This window comes from Oncorhynchus masou, chromosome 29 (assembly GCF_036934945.1).
Source record: "Oncorhynchus masou masou isolate Uvic2021 chromosome 29, UVic_Omas_1.1, whole genome shotgun sequence".
Taxonomy (NCBI): Eukaryota; Metazoa; Chordata; class Actinopteri; order Salmoniformes; family Salmonidae; genus Oncorhynchus; species Oncorhynchus masou.
This window is the reverse complement of record NC_088240.1, coordinates 62,549,840-62,577,700: the sequence shown is the minus strand read 5'-3', so window position 1 is coordinate 62,577,700 and position 27,861 is coordinate 62,549,840. Positions and strand designations below refer to the sequence as shown.

The window sequence follows — 27,861 nt, the reverse complement described above, 5'->3', positions numbered from 1 at the left end:
AGCCACTACATAACACAACACTAAACAATACATTAATTGCACTATAACGGTGACAAACGGTGCCCACAGACTGTTAGGGCCTACATAAAAATGTCCCAACAGCAGAGCTTTCTTTTCACCACTATGGTGTGATTTACCACCACTACACCTGGCTATCAGCAGAGCCTTGTCGGGCAGCGAAACAATTCATTCAACCTCATTTACTGGCTGACTTGCTTAAACAAATGTGGTTTCTACTGACAATTGAGATGTACAAACCATAGCATAAGGGAACGATGAGCCGATAGGAGGCAATCCATAATTTTGATTAAGACATTAATGAGCCAGCTAAGACGGACGTTGTCAATATAACTATACATCAGAACTTTTGAAATGTACAGCAACAAAATTCAGAACATGGGCCATTTTTACAGTATTCTCCCTGTACACCACGTCAGAACCGTAGGATAAATAAAGGGGGCATACTGTATAAGCAGACAATGAAAGCTCTTACAATATTTGATGATGACATTTCTGTAAAACAGGCATGACATCAGTGACCTTCAGGTCGGCGCTCTAGAAAGAGGCCCGAGTTCCCGAATTGAAATTCCGTATTGGATAACTGTTCAAAACATTCAATTTCAAGTTGTTTTGAACGCTGCAGAAGTCATGCTGGATTGACAGCATGGCCAATGCATTCAACTTTTTTTGGCCCATGGTGTTGGGTGTGAATGTTTATCCTTTTAAGCTTGGAAAAGAGACCCTTAAACCCAGACTTGGACCACACACCCTCTTCGCCGAATACCAGGCAGGGGAAGCAAAATAGTGATTGCTTTGCAACGCTTGCAGTTAGCCACTGATTCCTGCCAAACCACTCATTGTTGAATTTGTGATTTCCAACTTTTTGTGTCATGTTTATGTCCAATGGCCGATGAGCACCGATACGTTTTATCTATAATTTCTCTTCATATGAGACAATGATTGAAAAGGGTTTGCCAGTAGATTGTTGACGTGATGCATGATGATAACTGTTTTCTCTAGCTTGCTAGCTAAGATTTTGAAAGTATGATGTTGGCATCCCCCACCTGCCCTGAATGACGGGTCACCACTGACTTAGCTTGAGACTCGAGTTTTGAAATATAAGGGCCTACATGGAGAACATCACACCTCTCTTACGATATATGAAAATAGCCAAATGCGTGAAATAATCATATTTAGGGGGTTTATTTCATTGGAAATATAACTTATTTTTCCATTCACTGATAGGCCCTATAGGCTATAGATAATTTAATTGACATCACACAAAAGGCTACATTATAGGCACACTTGATCTCCCGTGCCCAGCAGAGAATCGCACTAAGCTTTCATTTTGACTCAGAAAGTGATCTCAACAAAGAAAAGGTTGGTGACTATTCTAGTCTATATCCCAGCAAACAGGAGATGACCTGAGGACATTCGGAGACATTAATATTAGGTCCCTAAAGGGTCTCAGCGCAATGTTATCCCATTGACCTTAGAATGTTGCATGATGGTACCAAGGGAACGTTCTTTGGGGTACCTTTGTCTAGTTCCCAGGATGTCACTGAGGACCATGTCAGGACCTTTCTCGGACGTGCTCATGACTTTCATTTTACTCGTGTGCAATGGCCCCAAGGAAACGCTCTCTGGGGGACCTTTTTATAGCTCCAGTTTTGACCCCTGAAGGTTCTTAGTACATTGTGTCAGGTCCCCTGGAAGATTTGTGTAGTTCCTGGTGTCCCCAAAGACATTTATAAGATGTTCTTGGGACGTTGTGTCATGGTCCCCTGGAGGTCTGAAGGAACATTATAAATGTAAGAAAATGCATAAAAAAGCTGAATGGCATATTTTGAGTTGAAATATAAGTGCTTTGAGTGTTGACAGTAATCACAGTAATTCTGTCAAAAAGTTGTATTTTGAAAAACAGCTCAACGGGTCATTTTTAAGAGTTGTTTGGCAAGGATAGGCCCTTTCTGATACTATATAGACATCAACACGCAATGACGGACTGGCCATCTGGAGCACCGGGCCGATGCAACGCAAAATATAAATAACCCCAGCCCCCGCTTAAATAAAAATAACCAAGTGCTGTGTGTCTGACTGGCCCAGGCGAGTGGGCTGCCGGCCCACTGACACTGCGGTTGGGTATTACATCTGTCAGCCTCTCTCTCCCAGCCAATTACTTTTGGTCAAGTCCATTCTAAATTTACCTGGGCCCTGCCCCTTTCCCATCTCTGTTAAGTGGTGACATTTGGATAAATAGTGCAGTGGAGCAAGATGGACAAACAGAGAAAAAACGTAAAGGTGGTGCTGAAAATCGGAGAGAGAAGAGGTTGAAGTCCCTGAGGCTGAAGCAGCCAAATGTTTTAAAATAACAAATGATTAATTTGGCACCATTACCAGTCAATCATGTCAGCCTAGGGAGCCTGAAGGCACTGGCAGCAGAGAGGAGAGAGAGCAGAGAGAGTAGCCCATTGAGCCCAGCGATACCCATTCAACTGTTTGTCAAGGTTTTGCAGCTGAAGCAGTAAGGCAGAAGAAAATAGGGATAAGATAAGCAATGTTTGGGTTTGGCTAGCTGGCTATTTAGCTATATCATGTGCCTTTTGTTGAAAAAAGCTCTCGTCAATGTCACTTTTCGTGAACCGACCAATCACAGCCTGGATGGGGCGGGACAGCAAAAAAAAGGTTGACACACTACAGCAAACTTTCAAAATGTTGAACTCATTGTTATGCATGAATGGATATGATTATTGACATTAGTACTTAGAATTAAAAATTAGAGACTAACAACCAATGTAGACAATTTTTATTGCACAATAATTTAATGATGGAACAAAACCTACAAAAATGATAAATATTGGTTATGTATTTCTTAAACTGCTGTATTGCCCAATTGGAATTAATATTATACTAGTGGTATATAGTATACTATTATATGAAATTATATGAATCTACTAACATTATATAATTAATATATTAATATTATACTAACATGATACTATTATATTAACATTATCCTTTTAATTAATGTTATAATATTATACTAATATGCTAATTTATACTAATTACTCATCCAGGTTGAGGATAGTGCATCTGCAGTGGACAGATGTGGAATGAGCCAGAGCCAGGATGACACTGCCACCCCAATTTTGGATTATTTTAAGAGGCCGAAGTCAGGGGACCTAGAAATGTTTTTTAGTTTCCACCCCCAACAAAAGTGTGAAAAGTCTGTGATGCAGGTTCTTTTGTAAAGATGGGACCAACAGGAAGAGGCTGTCATACAGTGAAGAGAACCATGCTCTATTCTGCTTCATTTGTATGGCATTTGCAAAGCCCACAGAGAACAGCCCTTTCATGAATGGAATGTCAGACTGGAAGCATATCCATCAGAGAGTGGGAGAGCATGAGAAGAGCGTTATGCATAGAGGTTAAGCTGAGGCCTACTTTCTAAGGTCCTCCAAAGGTAACATTGAGAGCCTGTTCATCGGCAGTCAGACGTCTGCTCATAGAGAGCAAGTGAACAGAAGAAGGCAAGTGCTAGAGCGCATTATAGATGTTGTTAAAGTCCGAGGCAAGAGGGATCTGAGCTACAGAGGCATGCAGTCTGAAGCAGCTTATACGCTAGATGACAGCAACATTGACCATGGCAACTTTTTAGAGATGATCATTCGGTTGAGAAAGTATGACATGTGTATGACAGAGCATCTCACTGCCTGCATAGAGAAAAGCAAAACACTGCATGAGTCTGGGTCAAGAGGGGGCAGAGGCTCTCTAATCAAGCTCCCTCCATTTCTCCGTCACCCAAATCCAGATCGCCGATGTTCTGAAAGAGCTGCAAAATCTGGACCCCTACAAATCAGCCAGGCTAGACAATCTGGACCCTCTCTTTCTAAAATTATCTGATGAAATTGTTGCAACCCCTATTACTAGCCTGTTCAACCTCTCTTTCGTATCGTCTGAGATTCCAAAATATTGGAAAGCTGCCGCGGTCATCCCCCTCTTCAAAGGGGGTGACACTCTAGACCCAAACTGCTACAGACCTATATCTATCCTACCCTGTCTTTCTAAGGACTTCGAAAGCCAAGTTAACAAACAGATTACTGACCATTTCGAATCCCACCATACCTTTTCCGCTATGCAATCTGGTTTCAGAGCTGGTCATGGGTGCACCTCAGCCACGCTCAAGGTTTTAAACGGCATCATAACCGCCATCGATAAGAGACATTACTGTGCAGCCGGATTCATCGACCTGGCCAAGGCTTTCGACTCTATCAATCACAACATTCTTATTGGCAGACTCGACAGCCTTGGTTTCTCAAATGATTGCCTCGCCTGGTTTACCAACTACTTCTCTGATAGAGTTCAGTGTGTCAAATCGGAGGGCCTGTTGTCTGGACCTCTGACAGTCTCTATGGATGTGCCACAGGGTTCAATTCTCGGGCCGACTCTCTTTTCTGTATACATCAATGATGTTGCTCTTGCTGCTTGTGATTCTCTGATCCACCTCTACGCAGACGACACCATTCTGTATACTTCTGGCCCCTCCTTGGACACTGTGTTAACTAACCTCCAGACGAGCTTCAATGCAATACAACTCTCCTTCCGTGGTCTCCAACTGCTCTTAAACGCAAGTAAAACTAAATGCATGCTTTTCAATCGATCGCTGCCCGCACCTGCTCGCCCGACCAGCATCACTACTCTGGAAGGCTCTGACTTAGAATACGTGGACAACTACAAATACCTGGGTGTCTGGATAGACTGTAAACTCTCCTTCCAGACTCACATTAAGCATCTCCAATCCAAAATTAAATCTAGAATCGTCTTCCTATATCGCAACAAAGCATCCTTCGCTCATGCTGCCAAACATACCCTCGTAAAACTGACCATCCTACCGATATTCGACTTCGGTGATGTCATCTATAAAATAGCCTCCAACACTCTACTCAACAAACTGGATGCAGTCTATCACAGTGCCATCCGTTTTGTCACCAAAGCCCCATACACTACCCACCATTGCGACCTGTATGCTCTCGTTGGTTGGCCCTCGCGTCATACTCGTCGCCAAACCCACTGGCTACAGGTTATCTACAAGTCTCTGCTAGGTAAACCCCCGCCTTATCTCAGCTCACTGGTCACCATAGCAGCACCCACTCGTAGCACGCGCTCCAGCAGATATATCTCACTGGTCACCCCCAAAGCCAATTCCTCCTTTGGTCATCTTTCCTTCCAGTTCTCTGCTGCCCATGACTGGAACGAATTGCAAAAATCTCTGAAGCTGGAGACTCACATCTCCCTCACTAGCTTTAAGCACCAGCTGTCAGAGCAGTTTACAGATCACTGCACCTGTACTTAGCCTATCTGTAAACAGCCCATCTATCTACCTACCTCATCCCCATACTGGTATTTATTTTGCTCCTTTGCACCCCAGTATCTCTACCTGCACATTCATCTTCTGCCGATCTACCATTCCAGTGTTTAATTGCTATATTGTAATTACTTCGCCACCATGGCCTATTCATTTCCTTAACTTACCTCATTTGCACTCACTATATATAGACTTTTTGTTTTTTATTTTGTTGTACTGTATTATTGACTGTATGTTTTGTTTATTCCATGTGTAACTCTGTGTTGTTGTATGTGTCGAATTGCTACGCTTTATCTTGGCCAGGTCGCAGTTGCAAATGAGAACTTTTTCTCAACTAGCCTACCTGGTTAAATAAAGGTTAAATAAATAAAATGAAATAAATAAATAAATAAAACTCTATTATCAAAGACTACCATTGATAACGTCATTACCACCATCATACACACAATGCAGGCCACCATAGCAAGTGAAATCCAGGAAGCTGGTATGTTTTCAGTCCAGATTGACACTGCGCATGACATTACGACACAAGATCAATTCTCTGTCATAGATATGTGACGAACGTCATCCATGAGTAAATTGTGGCTGTGGTGAAATGTGAGGCATCCACTGGACAATACTTTGTCCAGGTACTGAGTGAAGTACTGGAAAACATGAAGCTTGGCATCAACAAGTGCATTGGCAATTCCACTGATGGAGCCTCCAGTATGCAAGGCCAGTATAAAGGCTTCTCTGCCCTGCTCTCTGGAAAGTCCACCAATCAAGTGTGGTGCTTTGCACACATTTTCAACCTTGTTTTGACAGACACAACAGAGAGCGTCTTGGCAAGTTTTTCTCTCGCTAACAACATAGCTGTGTTCTTTCGTGAATCCTACCAGAGGATGAACATTTGGGAGAAGGAGAGCAAGGACACAAGACACAGACGTCTTGCTCCAATTGGAGAGACACGCTGGTGGGCTAAAGACAGTGCGGGTCTGTATGTTAATGTCCTTCTCACTCTTTCAACCATACAAAATCAGAAAAACATCAACACTACTGTTATGAACTTGAGTGAAGACCCAAAAGCGGTTTTAACAGAAAACAGAGTTCTTTAATGAAAATACAGGAATGGCATAAATCCTCTTCCAACGTTGTCAGGGGAACAAAAAGAACGTTAGTATAGTGCAGGATGCTTCAGCCAGGCAGACTCCGACAGGACAGGACAAGGTGGAAGCAAACGAGACGACAGCTTGCTTCTGGCATCAAAAAACACAAACAAGAATCAGACACTGAAAGTAGCAGGAACAGAGAAAGAAATAGAGACCTAATCAGAGGGGGAAGAGAGAACAGGTGTGAAGAGTGAAAGAGCTAGTTAGGGCAGATGTAGAACAGCTGAGGAATGAGAGACAGAGAAGGTAACCTAAAAAGACCAGCAGAGAGAGAATCAAGAGAAAGGACAGGAACAGACATAACAAGACATGACAGTACCCCCCCCCTCACCGAGCGCCTCCTGGCGCACTCGAGGAGGAAACCTGGCGGCAACGGAGGAAATCGTCGATCAGCGAACGGTCCAGCACGTCCCGAGAGGGAACCCAACTCCTCTCCTCAGGACCGTACCCCTCCCAATCCACTAGGTACTGATGACCACGGCCCCGAGGGCGCATGTCCAAAATCTTACGAACCCTGTAGATGGGTGCGCCCTCGACAAGGATGGGGGGAGGGACGGGCGGGGCGCGAAGAACGGGCTTAACACAGGAGACATGGAAGACCGGGTGAACGCGACGAAGATAGCGCGGGAGAAGAAGTCGCACTGCGACAGGATTAATGACCTGGGAAATACGGAACGGACCAATGAACCGCGGGGCCAACTTGCGAGAAGCTGTCTTAAGGGAAGGTTCTGAGTGGAGAGCCATACTCTCTGACCGCAACAATATCTAGGACTCTTGGTCCTACGCTTATTAGCGGCCCTCACAGTCTGCGCCCTATTACGGCAAAGTGCCGACCTGACCCCCTTCCAGGTGCGCTCGCAACGCTGGACAAAAGCCTGAGCGGAGGGGACGCAGGACTCGGCGAGCTGAGAAGAGAACAGCGGAGGCTGGTACCCGAGGCTACTCTGAAAAGGGGATAGACCGGTAGCAGACGAGGGAAGCGAGTTGTGGGCGTACTCTGCCCAGGGAGCTGTTCTGACCAAGACGCAGGGTTACGAAAAGAAAGACTGCGTAAAATGCGACCAACAGTCTGATTGGCCCGTTCGGCTTGACCGTTAGACTGGGGATGAAAGCCGGACGAGAGACTGACGGAAGCCCCAATCAAACGGCAAAACTCCCTCCAAAATTGAGACGTGAACTGCGGACCTCTGTCGGAAACGACGTCAGACGGAAGGCCATGAATTCGGAAAACATTCTCGATAATGATCTGAGCCGTCTCCTTAGCAGAAGGGAGCTTATCGAGAGGAATGAAATGAGCCGCCTTAGAGAATCTATCGACAACCGTAAGAATAACTGTCTTCCCCGCTGATGAAGGCAGTCCGGTGATAAAATCTAAAGCGATGTGAGACCACGGTCGAGAGGGAATGGGAAGCGGTCTGAGACGGCCGGCAGGAGGAGAGTTCCCAGATTTAGTCTGCGCGCAGACCGAACAAGCGGCGACAAATCGACGCGCGTCACGTTCCCGAGTGGGCCACCAGAAACGCTGGCGAATGGAAGCGAGCGTACCCGAACGCCGGGGTGGCCGGCTAACTTGGCAGAGTGGGCCCACTGAAGAACGGCCGGACGAGTAGGAACGGGAACGAACAGAAGGTTCCTAGGACAAGCTCGCGGCGACGGAGTGTGAGCGAGTGCTTGCTTTACCTGCCTCTCAATTCCCCAGACAGTCAACCCGACAACACGCCCCTCAGGGAGAATCCCATCGGGGTCGGTGGAGACCTCAGAAGAACTGAAGAGACGAGATAAAGCATCAGGTTTGGTGTTTTTGAGCCCGGACGATAAGAAATAACAAACTCGAAACGAGCGAAAAACAGAGCCCAACGAGCCTGACGCGCATTAAGTCGTTTGGCTGAACGGATGTACTCAAGGTTCCTATGGTCAGTCCAAACGACAAAAGGAACGTCGCCCCCTCCAACCACTGTCGCCATTCGCCTAGGGCTAAGCGGATGGCGAGCAGTTCGCGATTACCAACATCATAGTTACGTTCTGACGGCGATAAGCGATGAGAGAAAAACGCGCAAGGATGGACCTTGCCGTCAGAGAGAGAGCGCTGAGAAAGAATGGCTCCCACGCCCACCTCTGACGCGTCAACCTCAACAACAAACTGTCTAGAGATGTCAGGTGTAACAAGAATAGGTGCGGATGTAAAACGATTCTTAAGAAGATCAAAAGCTCCCTGGGCGGAAACGGACCACTTAAAGCACGTCTTAACAGAAGTAAGGGCTGTGAGAGGAGCTGCCACCTGACCGAAATTACGGATGAAACGACGGTAGAAATTAGCGAAGCCCAGAAAGCGCTGCAGCTCGACGCGTGACTTAGGAACGGGCCAATCAATGACAGCCTGGACCTTAGCGGGATCCATCTTAATGCCCTCAGCGGAAATAACGGAACCGAGAAAAGGGACAGAGGTGGCATGAAAAGTGCACTTCTCAGCCTTCACATAAAGACAGTTCTCCAAAAGGCGCTGGAGGACGCGTCGCACGTGCTGAACATGAATCGAGAGAGACGGTGAAAAAATCAGGATATCGTCCATGTAAACGAAAACAAAAATGTTCAGCATGTCTCTCAGGACGTCGTTAACTAGTGCCTGAAAGACAGCTGGAGCGTTAACGAGGCCGAAAGGAAGAACCCGGTATTCAAAGTGCCCTAACGGAGTGTTAAACGCCGTCTTCCACTCGTCCCCCTCCCTGATGCGCACGAGATGGTAGGCGTTACGAAGGTCCAATTTGGTGAAAAACCTGGCTCCCTGCAGGATCTCGAAGGCTGAAGACATAAGAGGAAGCGGATAACGATTCTTAACTGTTATGTCATTCAGCCCTCGATAATCCACGCATGGGCGCAGGGACCCGTCCTTCTTCTGAACAAAAAAAATCCCGCTCCGGCGGGGAGGAGGAGGAGACTATGGTACCGGCGTCGAGCGAAACCGACAAATAATCCTCGAGAGCCTTACGTTCGGGAGCCGACAGAGAATATAATCTACCCCGGGGGGAGTAGTTCCCGGAAGGAGATCAATACTACAGTCATACGACCGGTGTGGAGGGAGAGAAGTGGCCTTGGAACGACTGAACACCGTGCGCAGATCGTGATACTCCTCCGGCACCCCTGTCAAATCGCCAGGCTCCTCCTGTGAAGAAGAGACAGAGGAAACAGGAGGGATAGCAGACATTAAACAGGTTACATGACAAGAAACATTCCAGGATAGGATAGTATTACTAGACCAATTAATAGAAGGGTTATGGCGCACTAGCCAGGGATGACCCAAAACAACAGGTGTAAAAGGTGAACGAAAAATTAAAAAAGAAATGGTTTCGCTATGATTACCAGAGACAGTGAGGGTTAAAGGCAGCGTCTCACGCTGAATCTTGGGGAGAGAACTACCATCTAAAGCGAACAAGGCCCTGGGCTCCCCTAACTGTCTGAGAGGAATATCATGTTCCCGAGCCCAGGTCTCGTCCATAAAACAGCCCTCCGCCCCAGAGTCTATCAAGGCACTGCAGGAAGCAGATGAACCGGGCCAGCGGAGATGGACCGGAAAGGTAGTGCGTGATCCAGAAGGAGAGGCCTGAGTAGTTGCGCTCACCAGTAGCCCTCCTCTTACTGATGAGCTCTGGCTTTTACTGGACATGAGGTGACAAAATGACCAGCGGAGCCGCAGTAGAGACAGAGGCGATTGGTGATTCTCCGTTCCCTCTCCTTGGCCGAGATGCGAATACCCCCAGCTGCATAGGCTCAGCATCCGAGCCGGCGGAGGAGGGTGGCAGTGAAGCGGCAGGTGGCAGTGATGTGGAGAGGGGAGCAACGGAGAACGTGAGCTCCTTTCCACGAGCTCGGCGACGAAGATCAAACCGTCGCTCTATGCGAATAGCGAGAGCTATTAAGGAGTCCAGACTGGAAGGAACCTCCCGGGAGAGGATCTCATCCTTAACCTCGACGTGGAGACCCTCCAGAAAACGAGCGAGCAAAGCCGGCTCGTTCCAGTCACTAGAGGCAGCGAGAGTGCGAAACTCAATAGAATAATCCGTTATGGATCTATTCCCCTGACATAGGGAAGACAGGGCCCTGGAAGCCTCCTCGCCAAAAACAGAACGGTCAAAAACCCGTATCATCTCCTCCTTAAAGTTCTGATACTGGTTAATACACTCAGCCCTCGCCTCCCAGACTGCCGTGCCCCACTCACGCGCCCGTCCGGTAAGGAGAGAAATGACGTAGGCGATGCGGGCTGCGCTCCTGGAGTAGGTGTTGGGCTGGAGAGAGAACACCACATCACACTGAGTGAGGAATGAGCGGCACTCAGTGGGCTCCCCAGAGTAACACGGCGGGTTGTTGATCCTGGGCTCCGGAGACTCGGAAACCCTGGAAGTGGGCGGTGGATCGAGGTGGAGTTGGTGAACCTGTCTTGTGAGGTCGGAGACTTGGACGGCCAGGGTCTCAACGGCATGTTGAGCAGCAGACAATTCCTCCTCATGTCTGCCTAGCATCGCTCCCTGGATCTCGACGGCGGAGTGAAAAGGGTCCGGAGCCGCTGGGTCCATTCTTGGTCTGATTCTTCTGTTATGAACTTGAGTGAAGACCCAAAAGCGGTTTTAACAGAAAACAGAGTTCTTTAATGAAAATACAGGAATGGCATAAATCCTCTTCCAACGTTGTCAGGGGAACAAAAAGAACGTTAGTATAGTGCAGGATGCTTCAGCCAGGCAGACTCCGACAGGACAGGACAAGGTGGAAGCAAACGAGACGACAGCTTGCTTCTGGCATCAAAAAACACAAACAAGAATCAGACACTGAAAGTAGCAGGAACAGAGAAAGAAATAGAGACCTAATCAGAGGGGGAAGAGAGAACAGGTGTGAAGAGTGAAAGAGCTAGTTAGGGCAGATGTAGAACAGCTGAGGAATGAGAGACAGAGAAGGTAACCTAAAAAGACCAGCAGAGAGAGAGAATCAAGAGAAAGGACAGGAACAGACATAACAAGACATGACAACTACTGCATGGGTCAAGGCACAAGGATACATTGAGGGGTTGCTGAAGTATGAAACGATACTTACAGCTCAGATATTCCTTAGAATATTTCAGGTCACCTCACCAGTCTCAAAATATCTTCAAACAAATGGAATGGACATTCTGTCTGCGCATCGTATGGTTGTGTCTACAGAGGAGCTGCTGAAAGGAATGGCAAGAGATTTTGAATAAGTCAAGGCAGCTGCAGACACATTTGTTCAGTGGGCCAACAGGAAGTTGCAGGAGCAGGATGAGGAAACAGAGCTGGAGTTAGAAACCACTCTGCCAACAAAAAGGGCTGAAAGAAGAAGACCATGCCTGGAGAGATGGCACAAGATGGGTTTTTTACTGGGGCAGAGTGCATACAGGATTGGTGTCCATAATCAAATTCTGGATATAGTTATAGATAGCATCCATCGACGATTTCTGAGTAATGGCACTTTGTATGCCGACATGGCTCTTCTGGACCCTAAACACTTTAGTCAGCTACCATCCAGTGCCAGTGACCTTCCACAGCCCTTCAATAACTAAGCAAATGTTTGATCAAATTTTACAGCAGAGCAACGGTGTTTCAATTTACAGTGTGAGCTCATGAGTCTGGCAGAACAGTGGACGAGGTTAAAACAATCGGGATTTGAAGAATACACAATCAGGACTATGGAGGATCATGGACCTGAAGGAAATGAAGACGAGGTGGAGATGGTGAACAACACCTATTCATCTTGCAAGGACTGTCCAGTGTGTTGCTACCGTATTCTTAGTCAGTACAACTTATTGACGACGCATACCACATCCAGGGTCTTGCTTACAAGTTCCTACTTACCCTGTCAGTAACCCAGGTAGCTTGTGAGCGGAGCTTCTCTACTCTGAAATTCATCAAGAGTAGGCTCAGGAGCACTCTATCTCAACAGCACCTGCCTCTATGTCAATTCCAAGCTGCACTGTTTATCAGATTCTTCATATACAATTTAACAATTGATAATATTCTCACCCACCAGACTATTGTCAATGTAACACTTCACTTAGAGTTTGAAAATCACAAAACTACTAATTAATGCAATTCTTCCACCATGACCGTTCATATACTTTCCTAAGTATGGGTCTCAAACTTGTAAAACACAAAATTATACTTTTTGTTTGTTTGTATTTTACCCCCGTTTTCAATCTTGTCTCATCGCTGCAACTCCCCAATGGGCTCAGGAGAGGCGAAGGTGGAGTCATGCGTCCTCCGAAACATGACTCGCCTATCCACGCTCCTTAACACCTGCCAGTGTAACCCGGAAGCCAGCCACACCAATGTGTCGGAGGAAACACTGTTCAACTGGTGACCAGGGGTCAGCCCGCAGGCACCCGACCTGCCACAAGGAGTCGCTAGAGAGCACAATGAGCCAAGTAAAGAGCCACCGGCCAAACCCTCCCCTAACCCGAGCCACGGCCGGTTGTTGCACAGCCTGGAAATGAACCGGGTCTGTAGTAACACTTCTAGCACTGCGATGCAGTACCTTAGACCGCTTCGCCACTCGGTAGGCCCCATAATTACATGTTTTACAATTAATTTAGACCCGCTACCGGAATAGTGACATCAGGATGTTCTAGGTCGATTTGACCCGCAATTTGACCCACGCAATTTGACCTTGACCTTGGTCTATACCAGGCCTGGGTAACTCCAGTCCATGGGGGCCTGATTGGTGTCACACTTTTTCCGCAGCCCCAGCTAACACACCTGATTCCAATAATCAACTAATCATGATCTTCAGTTAAACATGCAATTAGTTTAAATCAGCTGTGTTTGCTAGGGACGGCCTCTGAGGACTGGAATTGCCCAGGCCTTGGAAAGTATTCAGACCTCTTGACCTTTTCCACATTTTGTTAGGTTACAGCCTTATTCTAAAATGTATTAAATTGTTGTTTTTACCCTCATTAATCTACACAATACCCAATAATGACAAAGCAAAAACAGGTTTTTAGACATTTTAGCAAATGTATAAAAAAATTTTTTTCAACATATCACATTCACATAAGTTTTCAGACCCTTAACTCAGTACTTTGTTGCAGCACCTTTGGCAGTGATTACCATCTTGAGTCTTCTTGGGTATGACACTATAAGCTTGGCACACCTGCATTTGGGGAGTTTCTCCCCTTATTCTCTGCAGATCCTCTCAAGCGCTTTCAGCTATTTTCAGGTCTCTCTAAAGATATTGGATCGGGTTCAAGTCCGGGCTCTGGTTGGGCCACTCAAGGACATTCAGAGACTAGTCCCCGAAGCCACTCCTGTGTTGTCAAGAGGTCCTAAAAGCGCTCTGGAGCAGGCTTTCATCAAGGATCTCTCTGTACTTTGCTCCGTTCATCTTTGCCTCGATCGTGACTAGTCTCCCAGTCCCTTACGCTGAAAAACATCCCCACAGCATGATGTTGCCACCACCATGCTTCACCGTAGGGATGCTGCCAGGTTTCCTCCAGATGTGATGCTTGCCATTCAGGCCAAAGAGTTCAATCTTGGTTTCATCAGACCAGAGAATCTGGTTTCTCATGGTCTGAGAATCTTTAGGTGCCTCTTGGCAAACTCCAAACGGGCTGTCATGTTCCTTTTACTGAGGAGTGGCTTCCGTCTGGCCACTCTACCATAAAGGCCTTGATTGGTGGAGTGCTGCAGAGATGGTTGTCCTCTGGAAGGTTCTCCCATCTCCACAGATTAACTCCAGAGCTCTGTCAGATTGACCATTGGGTTCTTGGTCACCTCTCTGACCAAGGCCCTTCTCCCCCGATTGATCAGTTTGGCCAGGCGCACAGCTCTAAGAAGAGTCTTGGTGGTTCCAAACTCCTTCCATTTAAGAATGATGGAGGCCACTGTGTACTTTCCAAAGGCACTGTATAACTTTTAAATGGTTTGTCCTTGAAACAAGCTGCTTTCTAAGCTACTGGAAAATACATTTTGGGAGGTTAAACATATATATTTATGTTCTTGATGTACTTACTGCGCTTACTGTACGGGTCAAATTGAACCAGAACATAAACAGTTTAGACCAAATCAAACATAAATGAAGGGTGAATTAGGTTAACTCTATTATTATACTTTACTATTTATATTTTTGACTACTTTACTTCATTACATTCCAAAAGAAAATGATGTACTTTTTACTCCATATATTTTCCTTGACACCAAAAAGTACTAGTTACAATTTGAATGCTTAGCAGTACAGTGAAAAGGTCAAATTCACACACTTATCAAGAGAACGTCCCTGGTCATCCCTACTGCCTCTGATCTGGTGGACTCACTAAACATAAATGCTTCCTTATGTACGAGTGTTGTAATGGGCCCTAGCTGTCAAAAGAAAAGTAATAAAAAAGGAAATTGTGCCGTCTGGTTTGCTAAATATAAGGAATTTGATTTATAGCATTTATTTTTACTTTGTACTTTTACTCAAGTATGATAATTGAGTATTTTTTCCACCATTGTACTTATCTACATTTAAAAACTAATACTTTTAGACTTTCACTCAAGGATTATTTTACTGGGTTACTTTCACTTTTACTTGAGTCATTTTATATTAAGGTATCTTTACTTTTACTCAAGTATGACAATTGAGTACTTTTTCCACCTCTGCCTACATCTTTGCTGGCCCTGCCGTCAACGGATTTCTGCCTACAGTACGCCACTGGTGTATTTGTGTTTGCGTGATTGTTTGTGTGTCAATGGCTACTCTCATCTACACCAGTGGTTCCTAAGTGAAACCGAAAGGCACACTGCACCGCCCAAAGACTCCCAATTCACATGCTCAGCAAAAAGAAGATGACTACTACCAAGTTGGCATCTTCTTTTCCTCTGGGCCTCGGGGAGAGCAGGCTTTGGTGAAGGAAACTATCAAAGAAATTTAAGGTAAAACTTCAATTAATAGCCCAGGTGTTTATTTTCTTAAATCACTGAACACAACCGGCGCTTATAAGAGACAGATTTCCATTTGAGCCTGGTGTCTATCCACCTCCAGCTCCTCGCAAACATTTTGTTCTACCCCCACCTTGCAGTCTTGCCCTCTTCTGATCCACCTCAGACAAACGTTGAAGTTCAAATTTTTAACAGCCATTTTCTCATTCTTTTTGGATCAATTCCAAAATGCCTGGCTGTTGCCTCGCCTGAATTTTGCTGTGCGAATTTGATCACTGTGAGCTTGAATTTGATGTGTTTTCTTTTAGGTGTTGCCATGGATAGCAACGATGACAGAATAAAACATTTAAACATGTAATGCAGATGACTGTGGGAAAATCAGAGCTGTGTCCATGGTAACCTCGTAAACAATTCATTTAGACCCGGTGTTTATTTGAAACAGGTCGTTTATTGCGTGCCGATGCCCAGCTATTTAAAGGGACAAGTGGCTATTTGAGACCGAGTCTAATTGAAGTTAAAGAAAGTGGCAGTAAATCCCTGACTCTAGTCTCAGTGCAGAGAGATGAGGTCTTTTAAGACTACAGCCAACCAATGTATGAAAGCTGACTAACACACTCAGGGCTGAGGAAGAGAAACCAGCCTACACAAGAGACCCATGGACAACTGCCAGTCAAACCAGGAGCTGTGCTGCTACTGCTGTTATAATTGTTATTGCTCTATTTCATCCTCAGGATATATCACAGGATATGTGAGCACTTGATGTTACATAATGTCTACATTTACATAGCTGCTCTGCATAAAAAAGCTATTTTCCAGTTGATGCATGGTATTTACAATGGTGCTTCACTCCATTTCTTAACATGTCATTTCTGGTACCTAGTAATTGCTAAATTGATCAGTAATCAGTTATTAAAGGGGGACTATTTTTTGTCAACATTTCAATTACATAGATGATTCTAAAAGACCCGTCTTGAAAAATGTATTGTATCTAAGATGTTGATTACAAAAACGTTATCTTTAAATCACATTTGCCTAATTTTTCAATAATATACAGCCCCAAGGAATACATATTTACTGTGTAGTAGCACTCTCTACACTGCTGGTTGTTACGCATATTAAAGGGAAGGTTGCACAATATATTTCCACAAATCTAACAATGTAGATTGATGACATTCCATTTTATGCAAAAGTTCTTTATGCAAAAGTTGATTAAAAACTAACGAAACACATATTTTGCTATTTGAATGACATTTATTAAAAACTCCTACACCAACAAAGCATTACGTCTTTGACGTCAAGAAGGGGCCTGTTGGTGGGGGCAGTACACACTGAACTGCCTGATCTTTTTTTGCAGGATATCATGGTAGTCAATGTTTGTTTTAGCCATCATACCTGGGTTTACTGCTGCTAGTAGTAGCACTCAGGTTAGCATGGCATTAGCTGTAGCTACAATCGGCCAACAACAGAGTTTTAGCCAGTTTGGTTATAGATGTTCAATGTCTACTATGATGGTAAAGGTTTATCTTGGTTTTGTAACAGTACGAGAAATGCTGATGTGCTGAACTGCTAATAAGTGATGTGTTTCAAGGCTGCTAGTGGTCAGCTAGTAGGGGCAAGCCAGGGGTGGAATGGGGGCTATGCTAAAAGAATGCGAGCTGTATTAGTGTTTCTTTTTTTAATGAGCTGATACAGAGTAGAAAAAACATGATATGGTCAGATGATAAATTGTCTTTATTCAGAGTTCCAAAATATATATTTTTAAACAATAATAGGACTCTGTATGATATGAGTATCCACTGTTTTATGTGGTTTCACTCCTACTCCTGTAGTGCTCCTCTTCATGTCACATTTCCGAAACGCCTTTCCGACCTGACTTCGGTCAAATTCGGTTAAAATATACATTTCTCCCAAAATACAAATGTAAAGTGATACAGCATGCCGTATTGGGACCTTTAGTTGGACGAATAATTCTACAATCTTCCCTTTAAGTGAAAAATAATTTGATTAGTTGTTCCACATGAAGTAGCTATACGTCATTTCGAAGAAGTGTGGGAACAGCGATGTAAAATGTTGCCAGAAAACAGTATTGATTCTAGCTGAGTGAGCACACAATTCCATTAATCATCTCTCTCTTTCTCTCTCTCCCCCTTTCCCCAGTGAGTGTTCCCCTGCTCATGTCCACGAACCGCTAAACAAAGCTACAGTAGCGCTCCATTTGTATTCATTCGGAGTTCCAACATTAAGACAGCAAGATGACTCAGCAAATCTCTCCAAAGACAAGCGGCAGCTTTGGGGGTGGATTTACAGGTCCCTCAGTGACAGACTCACAGACTACCTGTCATCCTGCACTGTTAACTCTATATAGTACTAAAGGTCTCACTAAAACAAACAATACTGTTGTTGGTACTGTTACAGTACTATGTATGCTTCCTGCTGCAATTAAAACATATTGAAGTGTCCTTTGGTATTCCCATGTGGTAGCAAACAGAGAATAGCATAATTGGGGTTGGCTAATGGGATCGTATTGCGTAATGTCGCTGTATATTTGGGGTCAACGGAGGCTGAATTGCTCAAAACAAAGAGAAATCTGAGTAACATACTCACTAATCTAATGTATAATGCTAGAGAATACAAACTACGCACATGCATTTGGGGTGGCAGGTAGCCTAGTGGTTAGAGCATTGAGTCAGTAACTGAAAGGTTGCTAGATCAAATCCCTGAGCTGACAAGGTAAAAATCTGTTGTTCTGTCCCTGAACTGTCATTGTAAATTCAAATTTGTTCTCAACTGACTTGTCTAGTTATATAAAGGTAACATTTAAAAATGGAAGATAACTGTACTGAGGTGTATAGGTTAGTGGTGGTTGCTGGAGATGCTGCAAAGATGAACCACTTCTGGGTGCCACTCTTACACTGACAGTTTTTTTTGTCCCTGGTGGACCCTCAAAGGTATTGCATGTTGTTTTAATGAGTTAAAAGGCTGGGGAAAATCCATAATTTATACTGTTATTTATGATTCATTTCCTTAAAGTTATTTGAGGAGAAATTAGTTCAGTTATACACACTAGTGTTTGTACCTTTAAGATGGGATGTGTAACAACTCCTATAAATAAAATATCAAAATGACAATGTTGTCCCAGAAGATGGAGAACACAAGTTTATAATGGAGGAAAATACGAACAACACGTTATGTTATTACGTTGAATTTCCATTCAGCCAAAGGCTATCAATCAGATAAGCAGTTAGCTAGCTACATTATGGTTGTGATTTAGCCTGAGGTTAATTCATTCAGATAACATGGATTCCTCTCAATGACTGAGCAACCGTGGTGAAAGTCAATTTCAAAATGTAACACATTTAATCACATCCAATTTTGATGAGGTTAATAAGAGAGAAAAAAAATATATTTTTCTTCTATTTGCCCAGAATGCACCTCTTTGAATGTTATTGAACGTTATTGCAAGAAACCCAATAGGATCAGGAGCGTGCACTTCAGTGCCAATAAAGATTTAAAAGGATTGTTTCTCTCACTAATTACATAATCAAGTCCCTTCACTGAACTTGCTCTATCAAGTCAAATCAAACTTCACTTGTCACATGCGCTGCGCCGCATACAACAAGTGTAGACTTTACCGTGAAATGCTTACTTACAAGCCCTTAACCAACAGTGCAGTTCAAGAAGAGATAAGAAAACATTTACCAAACAAACTAAAGTAAAAATGAAAAAAAGTAACACAATAAAATAACAATAATGAGGCTAAATACAGGGGGTGCCGGTACCAAGTCAGTGTGTGGGGGTACGGGTTAGTTGAGGTAATTTAGGGGTACAGGTTAGTTGAGGTAATTTAGGTAGGGGTGAAGTGACTATGCATAGATAATATGTCAATAGTAAATAGTCCGGTGGCCATTTGAATAATTGTTCAGCGGTCTTATGGCTTGGGGGTAGACGCTGTTGAGGAGCCTTTTGGTTCGAGTCTTGGCGCCTCGGTACTGCTTGCCGTGCAGTAGAAGAGAAAACCGTCTATGACTTGGGTGACTGGAGTCTCTGACAATTTTATGGGCTTTCCTCTGACACCGCCTATTATATAGGTCCTGGATGGCAGGAAGCTTGGCCCCAGTGATGTACTGGGCTGTTCGCACTACCCTCGGTATCGCCTTACGGTCAGATGCTGGGCAGTTGCCATACCAGGCGGTGATGCACGGTTAAGCTCGACGATGCAGCTTTTTGAGAATCTGGGGACCCAAGACAAATATTTTCAGTCTCCTGAGGGGGAAAAGGTTTTTGTCGTGCCCTCTTCATGACTGTCTTGGTGTGTTTGGACCATGATAGTTCGTTGGTGATGTGGACACCAAGGAACTTAAAACTCTCGACCCGCTCCAGGTGTTATTTTTGTCCAGGTGGGAAAGGGCAGTGTGGAGTGGATCTGTTGGAGCGGTATGCGAATTGGACTGGGTCTAGGGTATCCGGGATAAGGGTGTTTTTTGTGAGCTATGACCAGCATTTCAAAGCACTTCATGGCTACCGACGTGGGTGCTACGGGGCGGTAATCATTTAGGCAGGTTACCTTTGCTTCCTTGGGCTCAGGGACTATGGTGGTCTGCTTGAAACAGCCTGAGTTTAACTTGGTTAACATCTGATATGGTAAACAGGGGTTTTGTGGTCAGACCTGCTCTTTGAGCTGCTCGAAATGACAAGTCAACACAAATGGAACTTACCCTGCCAGTAAAACAAACACACAAACAACACACAAACATGCTACAGTCCAGAAACAACCCCAACTACACAGTTTCAATAACTTCCCTTTATGGCTGAATGACTCAGAAACGTAGCATATAACATTTTGCAGCTGTACACAACATACTACCACTTTTTACTCTATAGTGTTTATAGTTTTCATTATGCATGCTACTGCAATTGCAACAATTCAACTCGGTATAGATACAGTACCTCCACCATAATGCAGCAACTGCTATTCAAGCAAGATTCCCTATACTCCACTATTGTTACTCCACTATTTGTACTACTGCCCCACACAATCTGTCTCCCTATTCATTTTCTTTTTTCTTCATAAAATTATTTTTTTACCCATTTTTTCGCCCCAATTGATAGTTACGATCTTGTCTCATCACTTCAACTCCCCAACGGGCTCGGGAAAGGCGAAGGTCAAGACATGCATCCTTCAAAACATGACGCGCCAAGCTGTGCTGCTTGAACCCCAGGCTGTAGTGGCTCCTCAGCACTGCGATACAGTGCCTTAGATTGCTGCGCCCCTCGGGAGGCCTTTGTCTCCTTATTGTAACTACTGTACCTTATATGAACCTAAATGTGTCCAGTGTGCATAGGGTACATAGGGTGTTTCAACACCATGGACAGAAATCCACCACCGATGGGAGCTGTTTCAGTACCTTGGACAGCTCCGCACAGAGCAAACATTTTGGTTTGGTCTGTGTGGCTGCAGGCAGAAGTTCTGTGGATAGGGTTTAGGTTAAAGTTCTAATTACAATAGATATTTGAATAAAACATTTACAGCACACTGCAATTATCTACCAAGATGAATGCCTTAATTGCATGTTGATTGCTCCAACTTGAACCATTTCCGTGCAATACAAGGAAGTGGATGGGGAAGTAGACTAATTGCGTCTGAGTAACTTTCCGTATCCAATCCAAAGAGCGTATTGAAATGTCCTATGCGTCCCTAACAATAGATGCAGAGCCAAATGTCTTCATCAGAGATGGTCATTACATCAGGACCCAGCTGGGATTGTTGTCAAGTGTCTTCATTTATCAAAACGATGATACATGAAAATTCATTTGAAGTATAGAAACAGTACATAAACACATTTGATGCATACAAATTCAACCTTGTTTTTTTGTAACACAAGAGTAATCTATGACTTGTACTGTATGTGTCCCTGGAATGAAGCACTTAAGTGAGTAGAGGACAACATCGGGAGGTCTATTGGACCTCATCCCCCATAGCAAACGATACTCTATATCCATCTTGCATATCATTGGACAGTTTAGCCTAGCATTTTGATTTCATGCCTTTGTGTCCTATTTTTCTTTTTTGAAGTCTAGTCAAAATGGATTTTCAAATATTTCTTTATACATAGATTTTCACTATCCTATCCAATCCACTTGTATCCGATCTACTCCCTTTCTTGTATCCAATCTACTCGCTTGCATCTAATCTATTCACTTGCTTGCCTCCAATCTACTCTCACTCTGGGATTATCCCAATGATGATCTCACTAATTTATCTCAGTTCCAAGTTATGCAGTAGGTCACAGGCTTTCTGAAATGGGTCACTGTGTCACAAGCAGTTCCCTTGACAGTGACTCTGTAAATGTGGAATTCTGATGACAGCATGACAGCTTTCTGTTAATCAGCTCATTAATGGGCTGCCTGGGGGGCCTTGGCCGCCGGGGGGGCATCCATCTCATTCATTATGGGCATCTCCTCAGGCTCTCACTCCTCAGGCTCTCACTGCAGATGGTTCTCAATGGAAGGCTGTTGGATAACATATGCTATACCATAGACATGCTTAGAGTGTGATGAGCATCACTCTTCTGGAGTCAGTAGGCCTGTGTAGCCTGTACCGTTATAGGAGAGTAGTGCTGTGTCAGACGTGGACAGGTTCATGTCATATACGGAGTGAGTGGCCTATTGCAGTATCCCCACAAGACTGTTGTGGGGAGAGTTGCCCTCGTGGACGATGGGAGTGTATCAATGCTGAGACATTGTACATGCGGCAGAGTGAGAGAGGTGGAGTAAGGCAATGAGGCAGAGACAACGAGTCAGAGAGTCAGTAAGAAAGACAATCACACAATATAATAAGTAGAGAGGCAGAGAAAGGTAAGAGCAGCCCATGACAGGTAGAGTCAGAAACACAGAACTAGAAGGAGTAGAACGGGCCTGGACTGGCAACCATTGCGGGGGTCCCCATAAGAGTAAAGCAGGAAGTACAACATTACATTTGTGCTTTATGGTCAGAGGCTCCAAGGCCATTCTATTGACTGTATTTCTATCAGAAAGAATTCAGAGAGAGAAGGGCCTACTCACCCATCTCTGGATGGTGCCTCCCCTCAACAGGAACGCTGACTGTCCTCCGCAGCAGCTTGTTCCTGTGCAACTCGGAGCGCCGCTCGCGCATCAACAAAGGGTGTACCTGCATATGCACAGAGAGACAAGGTCAGGTCAATACGCACAATGCATTAGGCTATATTTTCTGAAGACCATAATGGATAGTATCTTGAAATGTGTATCACTGAGCAGTAGTGGTGCGTGGGCAAAAATAACTAGGGAAGCTAAGCCATGAAAAAAGAGCCATATTACAACTTACTGTATGTGTTGTGATAATTACATTGTTTGCTTTTGAACCTGTTAGTTCATATGCTTTGACGCCATGATATGTAGGCCTAAAGGCAGAGACAATTAGAAGACACAGTGGCAGAATAAATTCAACCACACCTTTGTTTCATCACAAAACCAGAGAGCAACTTCTGTCAGGGGGAGTCCTCAAAGCATTTAGCCTGTAACAAACAGCTACATGACCTACAGTTGGGTCAAGCAGTTAATGTTTCTGACATTTTTGGACCTTTTAAACAACTATTGACTTAGAACCATGGAGAGGTACCGCAAGTCAAAAAGGAAACAGGAGCTGCCTCCACTATTCCAGCACCATTTCAACTTCTACATTTCAACAGAAACAAATCACCTCTGCTAATGGTTAGTTGAATACAGTGGCAACTAAAAGATACCAAAAACAATTGAGCCCAGTCAACATAAGCTAAATATGATATGGCTATCCATGGTATAGCACTGATTTGTGTGTGTGTACTTAAGTCGTTTTTTTGGGTATCTCCACTTTACTTTACTATTTATATGTTGGACTACTTTTAGTTCACTATAATCCTAAAGAGAATTATGTTATTTTTACTCCATACATTTTCCCTGACACCCAAAAGCACTCGTTACATTTTGAATGCTTAGCAGTACAGGAAAAGGGTCCATTCACACACTTATCAAGAGAACATCCCTGGTCATCTCTACTGCCTCTGATCTTGTGGACTCACTAAACACAAATGCTTTATTTGTAAATGGCGTCTGAGTGTTGGAGTGTGCCCCTGGCTATCTGTAAACGTAAAAAAACAAGAAAATTGTGCTGTCTGGTTTGCTTAATATAAGGAATTTGAGTGTGCGTGTGAGCGTGTGTGAGTGCGTGTGTGCGAATTCAGACCATGAAGGCTTGATTCACGCAGTCTCCTCTGAACAGTTGATGTTGAGATGTGTCTGTTACTTGAACTCTGAACCATTTATTTGGGATGCAATCTGAGGTGCAGTTACCTCTAATGAACTTATCCTCTGGGTCTTCCTTTCCTGTGGTGCTCCTCATGAGAGCCAGTTTCATCATTGCGATTGATGTTTTTTTGCGACTGCACTTAAAGAAACTTTCAAAGTTCTTACATTTTCCGGATTGGCTGTCCTTCATGTCTTAAAGTAATGATGGACTGTCGTTTCTCTTTTCTTATTTGAGCTGTTCTTCCCATACCAAATAGGGATATATTCTGTATACCACCCCTACCTTGTCACAACTGATTGGTTCAAATGCATTAAGAAGGAAAGAAATTCCACAAATTAACGTTTAAAAAGGCACACCTATTAATTGAAATGCATTCCAGGTGACTACCTCATAAAGCTGGTTGAGAGAATGCCAAGAGCATGCAAAGCTGTCATCAAGGCAAAGGGTTACTACTTTGAAGAATCTTAAATATAAAATATATTTTGATTTAACATTATGTTGGTTACTACATGATTCCATATGTGTTATTTCATAGTTTTATGTATTCACTATTATTCTACAATGTAGAGAAAAGTACAAATAAAGAAAAACCATGGAATGAGTAGGTGTGTCCAAACTTTTGACTGGTACTGTATGTGTGTGAGGGTCACTGGCTGGTCACATGACCACGTTTAACAGTATGACCAGCTGTAATATTATAGAAATGTAGCAGGGCTTCCAGCACAATATGGGTGACATAAAAGTGTAACACATATATACACCCACTGCAGGCGACAGTACCCCCCCCCTCCCCCCCAACATACATAACATGCAGTCTACTGCGCTGGACATATCTAGTGGATGCACAGCACAGAGCACAGCACTCCATACAATCCCCCATAGCCCAGTAATCCGGAAGACATCTCCCAGCGCTATCGGTGGCAGGATTCATTTTGTTGACGTTTACCTCCTCTTTTTTTTTTTACGTAATCAGGGATACACACACCATAAATCAAGTGTGTATTTGATTATGCTCGTGTTTTCCACTTAGGGCATACTAATGAGTATGTTGTGAGACGCATCTTACGCCGAGGACAGATATATTGCCAGTTACGGAATGAGTTCCTCAATGAAACATGTATTATAAGACACCCAATCTCTACGAGTCCAGCAGCCCCATGCATACACGCTTGTTTCTTTATCGCCTGCCCTTTAAATGAGCAATTATATGCACGGAAAGACCTTGCTTTGCTGTTTATATATATTTTTATGATGCACTGCGAGCTCACTGTTAAAAATGCGTCAGACCAAATTTTAACATGTGTTTATAACATCCACATTCTTTTGGTTATTTCTCAATATAATCTAATTTACTTCATTATTGGACCATAACACTCTAGGAAAACCCTTCGAACACAGGTATACTCTCTATAACATGTTAATAATATGAGCCATCTGTCTCCAAGCCTTTTACACTGTCATAAGCGTAATAGTTGCTATATTTTTGGATAATTAACTGATAAATGCATTCACAAGACTTCAGACACATCCCTAAATGTATCTATCTACTCTTCTCTACCCTGTTTCCTTGCTGCACCAGAGCTCCTTTCTGCATTCACGAGCACTTATCTAATTAAATGTATCGTTACACATAAAATAGTAATATAAAGAAATGTGATCAATATACAGTATACTGTAAGTGCTAAATGCTATGATAATCTAAGTGTAGTATCACTTCATCAATAAGTAATTGCTCCGGACTTCAGTTGAGTCTAAGGCATGGAGTTTCTTCAATGAGAGTAGTGACTTTGACTAGGAATAAGAACTGAAAAAGTTCACAGAGCAGCCCGAGAGGCCGTTAGATCACATTAAACTCTGACTCAAAACTGATCTCAAACACCCTACATAAATACTAGTCTATCATGGCATGCTAAACATGGTAATTTCCACAATAATGTTCACTTGAACACAGTTAGCCCACTCCCCCCTCATCCCCACTGTGTCCCCATTCAGACATAATTCATCACAACACGTGCATGGAAAAGACCCCCCTACACACATACACACACATACACCCTGACACACAGCCCTTTCTGGTTGCGAGGGGGAACACCTGGGTGCTATTTATAGCCTGCGTGGCAGTTTTGGATTGGCAGGGGGTGGGGGAGGGAGGGGGAGCTGGTTAGGACAGTGGCGCTGCAGCTGGGGACTTGACACGGCCTTGGCACCGTCCCTGGTAGCCATGCTCATGAGTGGGCACACATGGCAGGTTGGCACACAACACTGGCAGACCAGACAGAGGGCAGGTGGGGCCCGCACTGACACTCACACAGGGGCAGTGGTCTAGCTTTGAAACCTGCAGGGAGCAAGAAAGCATGCTAATTGTCTATAAATGTCTGTAATTGTAATGCAGTATAGCAGTGTTTCCCAATTTCTGTTCTGTAGTTTCTGTCTCTGGGTATTCTGGTTTTTGTATGGGCGAGTCAACAATCCATTTCATTCAATTGAAAAATAGATTGAATACTGGCATGCAGACCTTGGCTCCCTTGAGTGTTGTCAGAGATAAGCTCATTCATAAGGTCATTCTAATAGCTAACAAGAAGGTCAATTGTACTGGATTTCGGCATCCAGCAAACTGTAGTCAAAGGTATGAGTAGGAGCAGAAGTGGCTAAGACTGAAATAGACAGATAACTGTGCTCAGGCACTGCAAGGAGGGGTGGATGGTGGGTTGTGGGTGAGTAAAGGGAGAATGAAAGCCATAGACCTGAGGTAGAGGAGAGGGGGGCTGGTATGGAGAGCTGAGCAATGCTGCAGGCTGCCTGGACCATATGTCACTACTGGCCCAGCTGTGATGGGTAGGCTGGGTGGGGGATATGGGTGGTGTGTGTGTGGGGTGACTAGGGAGGGGGGTGCGGGTTAATGGAGCGGCAGGTGTGAATCCAATTCTTTGTAACGGAGTCGTGATCAAACAGCGGTTGAGTCCACTACCTCTGCCCCCGACACACGCACACACACACAAACACACACGCACACACACACAGACGCATTCACGCACACAGACACACACACACAGAGACGCATTCACACACACAAACACACACGCACACACACACAGACGCATTCACACACACAAACACACACACAGAGAGACGCATTCACACACACAAACACACACCCACACACACACAGACGCATTCACGCACACAAACAAACACGCACACACCAGCCTCTGTGTCCCTGGAAGTATGACAAACGGTTGGCCAACACCACTGTCTGTCCTCAAGTCTCTCGATAACATCCTATCACTGACAGATGTTCCCTCCCCTCGCCTCAGGCATTGGACACAGCAACTGGCATGTGATCAAATCAGAGAGAAACGTTCAAACAGAGGGATTTTAAGACCATATTTGGCATCTTGGAATGAGAAAAGAGGGCATTTAGAGAGCATCCCTAAGTACTAAATCTGACCAAATTCCAATCCAAAGTTGATCTTCATTGTTTGTCTGTAAAATTTGAGCATGCTGCAAAGCACTGGTGGAAGAGCTGTCCCACTACTCCCCTATGTGGACATTTCCCACAATACCTGCATTCAGTTGGAATGTTAGATCAACTCCATTTAAATGCACAATACACATGTATAGCCAGGCAAATGAATCAAATTGCATTGATAAAAAGCAAGTTTACATTGAGTGTACAAAACACTAGGAACACCTGCACTTTCCATGACATAGACTGACCAGGTGAATCCAGGTGAAAGCTATAATCCCTTATTGATGTCACTTTAAAGAAGGAATTAAGACACGGGTTGTGTATGTGTACCATTCAGAGGGTGAATGGACAAGACAACAGATTTGTGCCTTTGAAAGGGTTATAGTAGTAGGTGCCAGGCTTGAGTGTGTCAACAACTGCAACGTTCGTGGGGTTTTCAGGCTCAATAGATTCTTGTGTGTATCAAGAATGTTCCACCACCCATACAGCCATCTTCACACAACTTTGGGAAGCATTGGCATCAACATGGGCCAGCATCCCTGTGGAACACTTTGGACACTTTGTAAAGTCTATGCCCTGACGAATTGAAGCTATTCTGAGGGCAAAAGAAGGGTGAAAAACAATATTATGAAGGTGTTCCTAATGTTTTGTACACTCAGTGT

The 27,861-nt window shown here is 44.2% G+C and overlaps 1 protein-coding gene across 5 annotated transcripts in view; it reads right to left on the bottom strand.

Annotated features, from left to right (window-relative positions):
• Nucleotides 1-27,861, bottom strand: part of LOC135520219 (ras/Rap GTPase-activating protein SynGAP-like) — a 90,803-nt gene that overhangs the window by 38,078 nt on the left and 24,864 nt on the right. For all 5 annotated transcript variants that reach the window (XM_064945617.1, XM_064945613.1, XM_064945615.1 and 2 more), the window contains exon 3: nt 22,491-22,596. In XM_064945617.1, coding sequence (XP_064801689.1) covers nt 22,491-22,596 — 106 coding nt within the window. The remainder of the gene's footprint in view (nt 1-22,490; nt 22,597-27,861) is intronic.